Source organism: Apis florea, unplaced genomic scaffold (assembly GCF_048593485.1).
Source record: "Apis florea isolate Af1SG1 unplaced genomic scaffold, ASM4859348v1 contig_2350_pilon, whole genome shotgun sequence".
NCBI lineage: Eukaryota > Metazoa > Arthropoda > Insecta > Hymenoptera > Apidae > Apis > Apis florea.
The window spans coordinates 7,110,022-7,126,188 of NW_028256565.1; the positions used below are offsets into that span (position 1 = coordinate 7,110,022).

At 38.4% G+C, this 16,167-nt stretch overlaps 1 protein-coding gene across 5 annotated transcripts in view; it reads right to left on the bottom strand.

Annotated features, from left to right (window-relative positions):
• Positions 1-16,167, bottom strand: part of grh (grainy head) — a 128,535-nt gene that overhangs the window by 1,255 nt on the left and 111,113 nt on the right. For 2 of the 5 annotated variants that reach the window (XM_086904952.1, XM_086904951.1), the window contains exons 7-14: positions 9,717-9,976; positions 8,420-8,588; positions 4,794-4,905; positions 4,355-4,449; positions 4,020-4,190; positions 3,695-3,880; positions 2,481-2,930; positions 666-730 (exon numbers count right to left, since the gene is read on the bottom strand). In XM_086904952.1, the coding sequence (XP_086761078.1) occupies positions 666-730; positions 2,481-2,930; positions 3,695-3,880; positions 4,020-4,190; positions 4,355-4,449; positions 4,794-4,905; positions 8,420-8,588; positions 9,717-9,976 (1,508 nt within the window). The remainder of the gene's footprint in view (positions 1-665; positions 731-2,480; positions 2,931-3,694; positions 3,881-4,019; positions 4,191-4,354; positions 4,450-4,793; positions 4,906-8,419; positions 8,589-9,716; positions 9,977-16,167) is intronic. The other 3 variants (XM_086904954.1, XM_086904953.1, XM_086904955.1) reach the window with 3 other exon arrangements.

A 16,167-nucleotide genomic window follows, 5' to 3' on the forward strand; every position in this document is an offset into this window, starting at 1 on the left:
ACGTCGAAGAACAAAATGGCAAACAAACGTGATTCCATTCCGCGCGAAGAGGAAAGAACAAATAATCTTCCCATTCCCGAATGAAGAGTGAAGAGAAACGAGAGTGAAATGAGAGTGAGTATGCGTGATGAGGTTTGAGAGATATACGTGACATGCTGGTTGATCTGGGTAAGAAGTATCGTGTAAGAAAGCGAGCAAACGAATATGCGTGAGCAGTTGTGACAGAAGAAAAATAAAGGACACGGGGAGAGAGATTAGTGGATTAGTCGAGTGTAAAGTCGAAGGAAGCTCGCGTCGGATGTTGTCGAATCGGTGTGTGGCCAACGACAAGGATTCTGCAGGGTGATATGCGAACAACAAAAAAAAAAAAAAGGAAAAAAAAAATAATGAGACGACGAGAGAGATCAGCAGTAGCAATCAGAAAAAGAAGCAATTGGAGGAAGAGACACAGAGAGAGAGAGAGAGAGAGAGATGTGGGCAAAGACGTAGAAAATAATCTATCGATTGGTATGTAGTCGAGGTGCAGCAAGGTGGTGTGAGGTTTTGGAAGTAAGGATAGACTAGCAAACCAGGCAAACGGAGAGAGTCAGGCAATGTCACCGTTATGGCATGCACTACTGTGTGGGCGGTGCATGCAAGTAAAGATGACACTCTACTAAACTTACCCCTTTGTGTTTTTGCGATAGAGGTTATTAATACTCGAGGATGCAATTTTGTACTTTGACTCAATCTGTAAAATAGAAAAAAGTAGAACATTAGAATTTTGACAGTGGTTGCGGACCATCGGTCTGGGCACTCGTGCTCGATAACCGAAGAGCTTTTTTTTTTTTTTTTTTTTTTTTCTTTCAACTATCTCTTTTCTATCTTTCGTAACGACGTGACGCGGCGCTTATTGAAAAGACAGATATCGAGAGTAGAATAAGATTGAAAACATTGATGGATAAAAAAAAAAAAAAGGAAAAGACACTTGAGTAGATATAACTTGGAAAAAAAAAAAAAAGAAAATGAAGACTATATATATATAGAGAGAGAGAGAGAGAGAAAGAGAGAAAAAAAGATCTCTCGTTGTCTGTGAAAATCATTCGTTGAACGGAATCAATTTCAATGGAAATTGGTTAGCACGATCGATCTGCATGGAGAAATGGAAATCGTTTCTGCGGAAGCGACAAATTTATAAATTACGGAGAGAAAGGAGGTAACAGAGAAAGAGACAGAGAAAGAGAGAAAGAAAGAGAGAGAGAGATGGTTTTCTTTTCCACTTTTTTCTTCTGCCACATCTGATCGTTATTGAAACAATACGACCTCGCATTACGTGTCAATAATGTCCAATGTTAAAAAGTAAGAAAAAAAAAAAAAAAAAAAAAGAAATAAAATATCGGCACCTCTAACGTTGAAACCATCGATCGTTTCTCGCGATCACAGGGGTTAATGATCCGTGCGCGTGTGATTCATCGCGCTCCGATCCATATTAATTATTGTGAGGATTTTGGAGGAGTGATGCATGCGCGTTAATATTATTATCAGCGTAATGAAACGGTGCAATAGGATATTAATAAAATGGTGTAGTATGCCTTCACTTCATGCACAGCTAATATTTATATCTATATATATATATATATGTATGTATGTATATGCGTGTGTGTGTTTCTCGTGTATATTTTGCGTTATCCTCGCGCATCACTCATTATTCATAGCAGGGATATGTCGAATCGAATACGATCTCGTGAAAATGTAATTAATTGGCCATGTCAAGATATCGCCAGGTTAAACGTCGAAACGTTCCGTATGTCACTTTCTAGTCGTTAGATTTGTTACCGTACTGGTTTCGAAATATTCTATCATATTTGTCAGTAGAGATAGAGATAGACCTTGAATCAAACTGATATCGCCGCTCTCGAACGCACCTGGGCTCAACGTGGCTGACAACTTATGCAACAACGTTCCAACTGTCATTTCTGCGAGCATTCCGCGGGATTCGCGTAATTTCCTCCATTTTCCTCCCCTTTAGAAACCCGATCCGAGAAGTGTCGAAGCTTCGACGTCGATTACGTCGACTTGCAACTTTTTCGATCGTGTCTACCGCGTTTATCTATAAATTTCTACTTCTTATCCGTTCCACCGCGCGTTTACGACAAGTGCTATAAATATCCTGCGGCGAAACAAGTGATAAAATGAAATAAAATATGATCCCGATCTCGAGATTTCATTTTCAAGGAACTTCTCTTCCAAAGAGAAATCCTCATGGAAACAACTTTCAACTCCGATGCATATTCTCTCGCAACGAGAGACGCATCTATTCGCTACGACTTTTGATAAATTCCGAATAGTACGATTAATCAAACACGATCCTCGATGTAAATTTCTAAACATTTTTAAACAAGCGGCAATGAGTGATCTGACCGCGTGCAATTTATCTAATTGCGAGTGTCGGTGTGTTGGATGTGCAATGTTCGATAATAAAAATCCTTGACATTTCTTACAGCGTTCAACAATCCTTGAACGGTCGGCGGTGTAACGTGCAGCGGTGTGTACACGTCCTCGGACTCCTGGCGAACGTACAGCATCACTCGTTCCTCGGCGTCGGTTGGACGTAGATGAGGCGGTTGCTGTTGCAGATGCAGCCGGTTTCCGACCCCGGACACCACAGTTCCGGCGAGACCTTGCTGCACTCCCTGCAGCACCGAGCCTTGCAGCTCCTGCACCTGCATCAGCAAGGAGTCCTTCTTGTCGTGTAGGCTAGTCAGATTGTCGGGCGGAAAGTGGTTGTGGAACTTGAGGGCCGGCAAGCTGGGTCTGCCGCAGGCAGGATAAGGGCTGCTGCCCCCCGCCTTCAATCCTCCGCCCTCGCCATTACTCAGGGACGATGTGTCTGTATCGCCACCGCCCCCGCCGCCACCTCCGTAGAAGCCCGACAACTCCATCGTCGAAAACTGTCGTGGAACACAGAATTATACATTTTTCCATTTCTATTTTAGCGAAAACGAGCTACTTCTCATGGTACATCGGCTACAACTTTCATCACATATATTAAATTACGTTGCACCCAATGTTTCTAAAAGCGAGAAATTCGAATTTTCTAGTTTAGATATTGAGGAGATATACGAGTTTGTATAAATTTTTACTCTTTCATTTAGTGTTCAGAGAATTTTGTATTTGCTGTCAGAGTATATATATATATTTTTTTTTTCAGATGCTGAATAATTGGCTAGCTATTTCACTCGGATACCGCCCGGAAGTTGCTACGGTTCTTTTTTGTTATGGCGATGTAAGAGTTGCGGAGTTAGTGGAGAATTTTGGCGATGTTGAGAGCAGAGGATTGTGGTGGGTACTACTACTTAGTTTCGTTTTCTTTTGCAAATTGCAAACTATGTGCAAAATTGTGCTGATTTTCGAACGGCTAACACATTCACGGTTTTCGCGTTCGATAATTCAATGTGATTTTGATAGTGTAGGTGTCCGTGAAAGTGTTAGTGTTCAATTAGTAAGAGTAATTTTTTTTTTTTACTGAAGAAAATGAAACAGTATTTCCAAGCTAGATACAACATTCTCTTGACTACAATCTTCTCTTTATGTTTCAAGAAAAGCATCGTCATGCTCGCGTCTATGTAAAGTGAAAAAAATAAGATAAAATAAAACGTATAGTTATAAACACTTTTTTAAAACACTTTCATCCAATCAGAATCTTGACAAGTACCTTGTCTATAGTGTGTTCCGCCGGTGGAGAGAAGAGGACCGGGGGTTTATGAAGATCGACCATGGAGTAAAATTCGCTGCGTTCCGTGACGGAATGATAGAGCTCGTCGAGCTTTTTTCTACCGGTCGCCGTCATCTTTCTCTTTGCCGCTCTCCTCTCCTCGTCACGAGTCTTCCTTTCAGCTCCCTGTGCGTAAATAACACCAAGATGATTCATGAGATTGGCTGGTTGGTATACATATATATATATATTTTTTATTCGAATCATTCGTTAAACGATGTAACGATGTAACGAGAAAGAAATCGAGACACAGAGGAGTAGCTACCTTGTCGCAAAACACTTTAATCTGGCAATAGCCGCGATGCGAGGGTGGTGTGTACGTGTGAGTATGTGGCGGTGGGTCTTCGTACGTGTCCACCTGGATATGCAGAGGCAATCCTTTCACGCCTTTTTGACTGGAGAAGTCGGTGCTTAGACATTGCACAGCCACGTTGATCTGTAATACATAAGAGTGTACGTAGAAAATCATTGGGATAAAATACAGAGACTTTTTCGACTTTACGGCTCTAAACCGAATGAATAAGCACAGTTCCATTTAAGTCCCTCAGATTGTTAAATGCAAATGGAATCTCTTTAATGAACGATGAAGGACTCTTATACCTTCGCCGAGGATTCGAGTGGGTTCCAATAAACGGCAATCGCATTGTGTGCAACTTCTTCTATGCAGCCCACCAGTCCCACGCTGTTCTTCGTGTCTGTAATGATATAAATTGTTGTTAGAGTTGCAAATCATTCTATGGTGCGTTGAAAGAGCACGTTCTTTTATTTTCTATTCTAATTTTATTTTGAATAGTCAACCATACGATTCTGTTACTTGATCTTACCAAATTTATTAAGATCGTCCTTTATCAAGCGGCTTGCGCGAAAAAAAAAATGATTAAAATGTAAATATATAATAAACATATAATTCATGTTATGAAATTAATATTAATTTTATCAATACGATTATTAAAAGATAATTGGAATTTTGATTTGAATCGATTTGTTTAAGGTCGATTTAATGGTGGCAGAACTTGCGGATTCTACACGCTTTACTTACCAGCATCGAGAATACGTTGCTTGACAGAATGTTGCCTTCCGTGCCAGAACTGCCACGCCTTAATCTCGTCTTCTGGGCTCTTCTCTTCTCGGAACATCAACATTACTACGCTCTGTGCGACAAAACATCAAGAAACACATAAGTACTTTATTAAGCGTGATACTATAAGGACAGATGAATGGTTTCCGCTCTGACGCGTTTACTTTTATATTTTTTTCATCTTTTTTCAGCGACAAGCAACCTTTTTCGTTACCAACTCTTGCAATTCCTGTTTTATCGTTTTATCGTTTAAATTTAAGGATGCGCATATCTTTTTACAACTATTATCACCAACTGTTTTTCTTTCGGTTAAATTTAACGTATAATTGTAACTATTATCTTGTTCTGCAATTTCTTTCGAAAAACTACTAATATGAGGCGAAACCACTCATCTATTTACAATTAGCTTGATTGATATCTGTAGATCTAAATAGCCACAGATATGTAATAATAATCAACTCGCGTTTAACACAGAAAGTGATGATTACGAACATTTGATAGGATATAGAATCACCGATTGAACACAAAAGTGACTATAATTTGATGCTTCGAACGCAAATATGTGTTTAACTTGAAACAACAATCTTTCCTATCCTTGAGCTTATTTTTTTAATTCTTAGAAATTACAATTAAGATATCGGATATTTAAAAGGGTACGTAATAAAAAATTAATAGTGTGCCCAGAGAAATATGTGAAAAAGTCGAATCGAGAGGTTAAATCTTTCTCGGTGTATCGTGTCGCTATGCAGAAGTGAGTTGGAGCGTACGCACAATTACATGGATCATAAATTACACGGTAGCGTATAATTATGTAACGTAGATTATAGATAGATTATAGATTCCAACATCGACAGGCTACAATGAATGGTCTATCCGGTGCGTATCCACGAAATTTTTCAAATTTTACGCATAATGACGAGCACCACGCTATTCTCAGTAAATATCATTTATCCACAATGATTCTTGGAGGGACGAAACAATGCTCAGTCGGTAACGGAACACCGTCGCGGAATCTGCTGACACATCGGTCGCGCGAAACGCGAAATTCGCGTGAGCGTGACATAGGACACGCTCGAGCGAGCAGCCGTGCACATACACATGCATATAAATCACGCTGCACCATATAATCCAGTAGCATAAATTGCACCATTCGACACTACTAATTCCCAATAAACGGTCGTGTATCCTTAGATAACCGCGTTTTCAACATTTTTTCATTGGCAATACGTCTAGTTGGGTGATCGTGATTCATTGGTAAAAATATCTGAAACGGTGAAGTGTAATTACATTGATTAATTGAGAAAGACAACTTCCCCGCCATTTTTCTATTGCTTTCTTTCGCGCCTGATATCGAACGATTAATCGAACATTTAATCGAACGATTAATCGAACGATTCTAACGTTCGATTAATATGGCGGGTTTCGATAGTTTGTAGCAAGTCGCGTTACGTCGCGTTGCATCGTGTCGCATCGTATAATTACGGAATATAAAGTTTTTCCATGCAAAATTGTGAAAAAAAAGTTTTATAGTTCTTAAGAGTGTATAAAAACTAAGATAGAAGATATTCGAGAATTTCGCCGCAGTCAATTTATCAAGGAAATATTGTTAATAGTTTTCTTACGAGTGAGGCTAAGAGAATAAATCTTCTAAAATGATTGCAATCATTTTCGTTGAAGGGATAAAATTATCATCTTAGGTTTTAACAAGCTTGAAAATTTTTAAATATTCGAATGTTCAAACGCTGTATAATACTTGATACTTAATACGATATGTGATAATACGATTTGATAAAGAGAGAAAAATTGTTATTGGAATATTATCAAATTCATAGTGGAAGTATATAATACATAGTGTGCGTGACCAATGCGAGAGAATAGAGACTTCTATCGCGTATTTATACAGTTCCTTATTGTCCCGCCGTTTAAACCATGAGATCAGATAACTTTAACCTTCGCGAACCAGTTACAACACGTGTCCTCGGGCCATTTTCGCGGGTTAATGTTTCTACCGTGAGTTACATACAGATTGTCGACAAATAATTTAGAATCAGGCAATCATTTAATAGTGTGTCGGTGGTGTGGTAGTGCCAATGAAAAATCAGCGTTGCTCAGCCGCCAATGATAAGGCTTCACGTGAGCGTGACATCGGTTGCCGCGACAGAAGCACGCTTCACTGCGCAGATTGGTGCGCACCCGTGTTCGCTAGCGACGCCAAGAAGAATTTTTCGTGATTCGGGTGAATGAACGAAGAATTGTGTGCACCAAGGAAATACAGCTTTATCGATAGACCAAAGTTAACGTGAAAAAAGACGGAGAAAGTGTTCGTTGCGAGAGAGAATCAGTTTGTGAAAGCAACAAGAGAAATATATACGCTACGAATATCGACAGGCATAACGAATAATACGTAAGATGAATATGCAGAAGAATGGAAGCTATAAGAAAACAAGAAAACAAGATGGGGAAAGTAGAGGATAAGTTATAACGCTACAGAGGTAGAAGAAAGAAAAGAAACAACAATACCAGAGCAAATGGGAGCGAACAAAGGAGAAGAACCACAACAGTAAAAAAGGTAAGTGGATAGAATAAGATAAAGTAATAGAGGGGAAGTAAGTAAATAAATGATGAATTTGTACTTGTGAGTCTCTGCTTGTGTGTATACATGTATGTAGCTAGTTCGTTCGATTTGCTACGCGGCTAGACGCTCGATTAGCAATTAACAAGGAAGTCGTAACTCCTAGCAAAGGGGATAGAGAAGGGGGGAGAAAAGAATCGGCAACTTTATCAGAATGGAAATTGCTAACGGTGCGCCATACTGCCAATTAGAGCCGCGAGAACAAACGACCTCGTCCGACTTCTTCTTTCGATGCAAGCGTCTCGACGAGCTGCATGAATTCTATTGCTCGTAGGAGTCGGAGATCGAGCACGTAATGCTATGCAAAGTCTTAATGCGATTTAAGAGGAATACCACCGCATAACGATATTATACATAGTGTGCATTGCATATGTGTCGTGTTATATATGTTATACTTTATAGCCAACCGATTTTTGGCGTCACATGTACATACAGCGTATCCTGTACGCTGCTTATTATAGTGAACGCTAGAGGGCGATTGTCTTGAACTTTGAAACATTGAGAATTGGACGTATATTTCTTGTTATAAATATGCCAATTTTTTTTTTATGATTATTTTTAAAAGTATTAAAAAAATTTTTTATTATTATTATATTTTATTTTGAAACGAGCAATTTCTCAAGCATGATTATCATTACTGATATTATATTTATAACTCACAAACGTTACATATTAATTATAGCTGAACAAAAACAATATAAGACTTTATAATTATACGTAACTCATTCCGATTATATTTTTATTCCGTTGATCAGAATCAAAGTTTAGATCGTAAGTTAGATAGAAAAATTTCAAACTAGATTCGAAATGATATATGTAGATAATAATAATAATAATCCAATAAATCACATAATTATTATAAAATTATATGATTAATTGTAAATTTATGTTAAATATCTTAGTATATTTATCTTATAGTATATTCATGTTTTTTCTTAATAATATTTAATTTTACCTTAACAGTCTGGCCAGCCTTTAAAGAAGGTTTGTCAGGATCAGGAACATAGTCTAGCGTGATTCCATAGAATTGTCCTTTATTAATATACGTGATTCTATCGTCCTCTCGACGCTGCGACGTGCTAATTGGTGACTCTAGATGATACTTGAATCCATAGGCGGAGAATCTGCGTTTAGAACATTAAAAAATGTAATCATTCTTTATTTATTGAAATAATTTAACGTATATTGATAGTTAATAATAATATATTGATTTATCGACATATATAGAAAAAAATATAAGGATTTGATAGTGTCAATGCGTGAATAAATAAATGATTTTGCTGTCTGTTTATCCGTAGAAAACATCTAATTTTCATATATTAAGATACAATTAAAATTTTATCAGATAGTTCAAAAAAATAACGATCATGTGACGTTGAAATAATTTACACTTATATATATTTATATTTTTGCAATTTTATTTTTACTGAATCTTATTTTATTAACTCGTTCCATGAATATTTCACACAATATTTGCGGTTTTCGTTGCAAATATTCCGAATGAATGACGTCAATTGCCACGATACAACTGATGATACATCTGAAATTGTTTTTTTAATCTTTCACATTGATTCACATACCGCGTATGATATCGATACGCGTATTTTCCATTTCAATTAAAAAAATCTTTATTTTGAAAAGTAACGAAATAATCCAAGAATCCTCTTAATTTCTTTCCCCCTCGAATCGCCCCATTTTCAAACCGAATTATTTCAAACTTTCACGATCGAAATCCCCGGGAAACCGATTTTCAACATCTCATTACGCGACGTTACTCCGGCTACTGGTTTCTCCCGCTGCGATCAACACAGTCTTAACCATTCTAAATATAGTGCCGCGAAAATCGAAATAAAAGGCGCGATTATCCTTATCCGAAGGAAACTTTTCCCCAGAATGGCCTATCGCTGTATATAACGGCCAACTTTTCGCCGCCGACCTATTATCTTTATCTTGCGCGACGACACGCGTCTCCGTTTCGTATTTTGCCGCGTTTTTTCCATTCCACCTGGCGGAGGGCAAGCAGGACAGCGCGTTGCCAGCCGATAACCGAGCCTGGCCCGGGTGAACGGCCTGCAAACACATTCTGCTCCTGTTTGCACCGACGCCTACCCGCCGCGCTTTATTACGATATCTGTGTATAGGTTAGAGAGACAACGATAAGATTCTCGCTCTTATCGTTCGAGAATCCTTTTCCTTTCCTATTTTATGCACGACGAATTTGTAGATACGCATATTATATTACAGGTACTCACATTTTTGGTATCTGGATTTTGTCCGCGTCGTTCTGCCTTCCGAAATCGTGCCAAGGCCGCGACCTCGGCGGATTCGGGTTAGGATTGGAGTTGGTCGCCGCGGAGGACACCAAAGCTCCCCGTTGCACCTGTGCCTGCGCGTGGCTTTGTTGTAGCTGCAGCTGCAATGGTTGGTGGTGTATAACAGCACCGCTCTCGAGAACCACAGCAGCTCCAGCGGCCGTTCCACCGGGGCATAATTCCGTGTAGTCGAACGAGGACTGCATAAAGAATAACGACTCTTGTTAACAATACAGGCAAGAGGCGGCAAAATCTTTCCACGCTTTCGTGTAACAGATATACTTGGATTTCCGACCACGGGTTTCCCTCTCCCTCCCCCCCCCCCGTCCTTCTTCCTTGAAGGATTCAATAATTGCCAGTCTCTAAATAGAAATTGTGCACATCTCAGAAATCTGCTGTGAAACGCTGACAAGCTATTCATGCTCGTTTCCTCAATTATTAACCCCTAACCGATAGGGTCAAACGGTGCTTACGTAACTGGCAGCATCTCGGTAACAACCAGTTTCTCTATGAACTTTAATCCAACTAAATACGCTACTGCTTTTACCTCCGACCCGAATTATCAACTCGTTTAATTCCTTTCCATCTCTCTTTCCTTTCTTCCTCGTTTTCTTCTTTTTCAAAATGAAACTTCAATTTCTTCGAATTCTTATCAAGTTTCTTTTGGAAGTACGTCACAGACTTCCTCGCAGAGGAATACAGGGATCATATTCTAACGAAATGAATAAATAACGAAATTACGAGGGAAGCTGCGAAAATTATTCCACGCGTTTCCAATACGAGAAGAGAGGCGAGAAGGAAAAAAGGCCTCGAGCGAGAGGAACGGCCAGTTGCGGTCTCGTAAAATTGAGGAGGGCCGGCCGCACGCGATCTCACCCGGTGGTTTGTTAATAAGAGGCCCTCTGGAACGGTTTATCCCCTCGTACGTCTTCATACGAGAGAGTTCTTGGATAGGAAACTGTTGGACGCATGTAACGCGGTTACCGCAGCTCGTTACTCGACCTGATGAACGGCATCGCGGAACCCATCCAAGGATCGACGAGATCCAAGTATCAACGAGATCTTTGTTCTTGTCCTTTTTCCCTTGTCCGCACATTCGAGTTATATACGCTAGAATCAATAATCCATGACGGTTACCGGCCATCCATAATTAGGAATAATAACATCCCTCCTCCTCGTTTTTCCATCCTTGTCTCATTCGTTTCTCGAGTTATACGAGTAATTATAGGGATAGAGTGTGGTGGATCTAGTGGTTTAATTGAATTTATAGCAGATCCACCACGAACCAGACCGCGGAGTGTAAAATACGATAAAAAACGTATTGTGTGCTCGCATGAAATGCGATTAATTTAATAAATTTACGGGAGGAATTTTTTTTACACAGCGGAATGTTTAATCTTTGTTAGATCTCTCGTCTAGATTAGGCGCGTGGTAATTCTAGAAAAATTCTGTAAACCCTGTTGTTTCTCGTTTTCGACTTTTTTTCGTTCCTCCAGTTTCGATTTTCGTTTTCTTCTCATTCTAATTGCACTTAGGAAGACGGACTCGTTTTGGTATGGTATTATAATTAATTGGTATTCCCTGGTGATATACTCTTCCACGCAACACAACACTAGGGAACACGTGTTTTCACGTGTGCTTTTGCGTACGGATATCTCGGATAACGATGGGGAGAAACTTTGGCTCGAATTACGATTAACGTGGACGGATGAACAACACGATTTGCATACGTGATACCAATTCGTCTCGGTTTATCATCCACTAAGTTTTTCCCATTTCCTTTATTCTTTATTCTTATGGCCTCGATCGCGACTTCTATTGCATAACTCGTCGTCCACGCGTCCAGTGGACACGGGATTCGATAAAATTGATACGAAGTCGCGAAATTGCAGTATCAGTATGGCGATCGATCCAAGAAAATTACCGCGCAGTTGCTCGATAACGCGAAATTACGAAAAATGGAAATACGAAGAAGTTGTATGGATTCTGGTCGTTTTGTTTAAACACTCTTAATGATTGGTTTTATGTATTTTCACCGTGCGTTTCATATTTTTCTTCTTTTTCATCCGCGTATCTGCGATGTATATTTTTAGTCGGTGTTGAACGGTCGATGAATCGAAACAAATTCAAAATTATGGTAAATTATGCGCTCTTTTTTCTCTCGGTTTCATTAAAGCGTTAAATTTCGATTCGATAAAATGAACGTTTCGATTCTTTTCTTTCTTTTTTTTTTTCGGCTATCCAAGAATGTTACATTATTTTTCAATCCAGCCTTTAATTCGTATCTTTGACGAAATCAATTTGTTCCACTCCATTAGCGATTGCCAACTCGGATTATAATAATAAGACGATTGAAACGAAGTTCTTAAGATGTATTTTTGAGATATAAAATTTTTCATCCGATCCGCAATGTCATTAGATCACGAGGAAAGGAAAGAGAAGAGGGAGAAATACACGAGATGGATATATACTGGCTTAAACGAGCTTCAATTCTTCTTATTTAATTAAAAAATAAATTTTTCCACATTCATACCACAATATTAATAAATTTTCGCAAATTTCACTTCGATCGAATAAAACTAAATCTCGAAAAAAACAGATGAAAGAAAAAAAAAAAAAGAAAGAAGCATAAAAGCACAAAAGCTTGGTAAAATCCTCTCGTAATCCTCCACCGACTAAATTGATTTCGATTTTTATTAAACGAAACGTTCAATTTCCATATTCACGATATATTCCACATCTGTCTAATACCTTTCGTTTCGTTGGACGTGTCGGTTCTGTATGCTCCGCAGCCCGTAGCGAATATTACACGGTACACGTGTAGACACACACGTTGGAACGCGTGTGGTGCAGTGTAATCGGCGTGCAAGCGAAAATCGTTGGAGATTTAATCCGTAATTACAAGCCTCTCGGTACACTGTGTCTAATGCAACATGTTCTCTCCGCTCCATCGCGGAAGTCATCGATCCTATCCGACGAGCCTGTCCGAAATTATCCTTCGTGGAGCGAGACGGAACAAACGCGAGATAAACAAACTTAGATTCGAAAAGAAAAAAAAAAAAAAAAAGAAAGGAAAAAAAGAGGAATATCAGATAATCGAGAAAGTTTTACTCGAGACTGTTTCAATAATTATTCATAACACGCAATCTCTGTTTTAACAAGGAACAAAGAAAAATAATAAAAATTCGATTTTATTATAAATAAATCACAAATAGTTTCGAAGATAGCGGAATAACGTTATTTCCATGCATTCTTTCGATTCTTCGAGTTCAACAAGAAATAACAAATACAAGAAAGAATAGAAGAAAGAATTTTTATATTTTCATTGTATAAACGTATATATACGAGAAATTTTCATCCGTGCACAAATCTCGTGCAAGAGATAATTTCTCCACAATCGTACGATTTCCCCCCCCGATTTCGAACGAACAAAACGGTTCTTTACAATCGGTGAGCCGGCTGAAAAAACGGAAATACTATTCCGCAGTAGTAGTAGACGAAATATGAATATTTTAATTACGAGCCGGCCAGATAACGATACCACGCGAAACGCGATTCTCGCCTTTTATTTTGAATCGCGTGCAAGCAGAGCAGAACGGAACGCGTGTGCTTTCTAATTCGTAATGTCAACCGCAATGCTAATGACTTACTCGCGCGGATAAGCCGCCCGTTGCCCCCGTCCAACGATTAATGTTTCCGGAAGCGGCCGATTACGCGTGACAACCGAGAATACGTGGGAGTGATGAATCGCTTATGGCCACGGCTCGGTTCGACGGGCGCGAAAATTATGCGCGCGAGAGAGCTGGCCCCCTCGGGGTCCCCTTCGCAATTTGCCCACGATACGGACGATTCGACGCGGCTCGATTCATTGTTTCCGCGCAACGATCTTCCGAAAGAAACCCTCCTCCTCCGGCAGAGGAAAATTTTTCCTCGTTTCGATGGCCAAGATTTACCGTTTTCCTTTTGAATCCTTTTGAATCGTGACTCTCTTCTTCGACTGATCCTTTAATTAATTGTAACTTGATTTAAAGTGGATTCATTGTTTCCGCGCCGCGAGACTCTCCTCCTCTGGGAAATTTTTCTTCCCTCCTCGATGTTCGAAAGTTTTTTCCAAGAATTCTTTTCAATCGTGACTCTCTTCTTTTTTATATTTAATTGGTCTTCGAACGTTTTTTGTAAATTCGATAAAGTCGATTCGTATCTTCAGGGTAAAATTTTTCTGTGCTTTGGTAGGTTAGTGTTTTTTTGGTTTTGCACTTGACAAGCAAGATTTAGATTTAGTTTTCCAAGAATCCTGATTGAATCGTGATTCTCTTCTTCGATCGGTCCTCGATTGATTGGAACTCGATTCAAAATCGAAATTTATCCATTTCCCTGTTACGAGACTTTCCTTCTCTGGGAAATTTTTCTTCCCTCCTCGATGGATCATGTTCGAAAGATTTTTCCAAGAATTCTTTTCAATCGTGACTCTCTTCTTTTTTATATTTAGTTGGTCTTCGAACGTTTGTAAATTCGATTGTAAAGTCGATTCATATCTTCAAGGAAAAATCTTTCTACGCTTTGGTAGATTTTGCACTTGACAAGGAAGATTTAGCATTTTCCAAGAATTCTTTTGAGTCGTGATTCTCTCTTTTTAACGTTTAATCGGTCCTCAAAGTAATTCGATTCATCGTGTTAACGTTGTGCGTTAAAGGAGTTTTGCACTTGACAAGGAAATTTTTTGAATCGTAATTTTCTCTTTTTTAAAATCATTCAATTAGTTTTTGGGATTTCTTTTATGATACGACTCGATTCGATTCATTTTTCTCCGGAAATTTTTTGGATCGTGATCTTCTTTTTCTTGATATTTAAATGCTAGAAGCGTATATATTGGATAGTTTTATTTTTAAGCGAATGCGAAAATTGTGTCGATTATACAAAGGCTGTAGATAATGTAAATAGATAGCGCTATCATATGGTTACACGCTATTATCAAAATGTTTGAAAGCATTCGAAGAAATTTCAAGAGTCACGTATTAAACTTATTCATCACGCAAGTTTAAAACGATAAAAGAACGTAACGTATTTGCAATTACAAAATTACAAATAAATATCAAAATCGGAATCAAATTTTTTGCTTCATTTTTTGCAAATCTTAAAGTGCTTGTTAACGTTAAACATTTATCATAAGCGAGTTATTTATTTCTCTAAATCTTGTAAAATTTTTGCAATATCTATCCAATAAAACTCGAAACAATTTATGATCTTGACATCAGATCAATTTGAAGATAAAGAAAATAATGTTAAGGCTTGTTTTATCTGATTAAATATATCACGCTATATTGATAATAAATATAAGCAAATCGATCAACGAATTAACACCGACAAAGTATTGAAATTTAGATATCTCTAGATATTTCTCACATAAAATCACCATAATCGTACACCTTCTAAACTAATTCTATCTCGATCCTCGACTTTTCCACAACGATTTCTCGACTCTCGGATGAAAACTCGTTGGACGATATATATATATAAAAAAAAAGAAAAAAAAAAAACATACCACTTATTACCACGATTCTCATCGATTACAAACATACACACGTTCGTGTGATTCCTGATAGATATGCGTTGTTTATTATGCAAATCGTCCGGGAATATCGTTACCAAGCCGTATAAATTCTGTTCCAAAGATCGAGTAAAAAAATGATCGCACGTACGGGAAAAAAGTGTTTCCATCTGCGAGATGGAACCGCGATATCGACTATGGTCGCCGCTCGATTAAATTCGTCGGTAAATCGATCGAAATATCTTTACGATGATTGGACATCAATGTGGATAGAAAGTGATCAACTCGAGAAAGTGCACGAGTCCATATATCGTAGATGAATCTGCGTAGATAGGATGTTTGAGATAGGATCGACTGGTAGATATTTATTATAAAGAAAAAAGAAAAAAATGGAGTATACGATTATTCGAGCGTGCATAACCGTTGCACCGATGATTAAGTCTTATTTATAATCGTAGGAATTAGCATTCGAATGTTCGAAGATAGGCCTTCCCCTTTCGATGTCGAGCGAATCGATCGACATATTAGATTTTAATGGAGATTATGGCAATATTTCTCGAGATCGAGATCGCGATATTTAAGACGTTTAAGATCGATATCCCTGGTAGCTGCGAATCGTGTATAGAACATTCGTGAAACAAAGAGATCGAGTTTCTACATTTGCAATCGTGCTTATCTCTCGTGATCGTGAAATTGAATTATTGCCGCCAATATTTCCTTCCTTTAAACGCGATTAATTTTAATAATTCACCCAAGTGGAAGTTCAAGTACCAAAACAAAAGTATTTTACCTCGTGATCTTCGAAATATTTTCAAAATATCAAATTGTAAACATTTTTCTAAA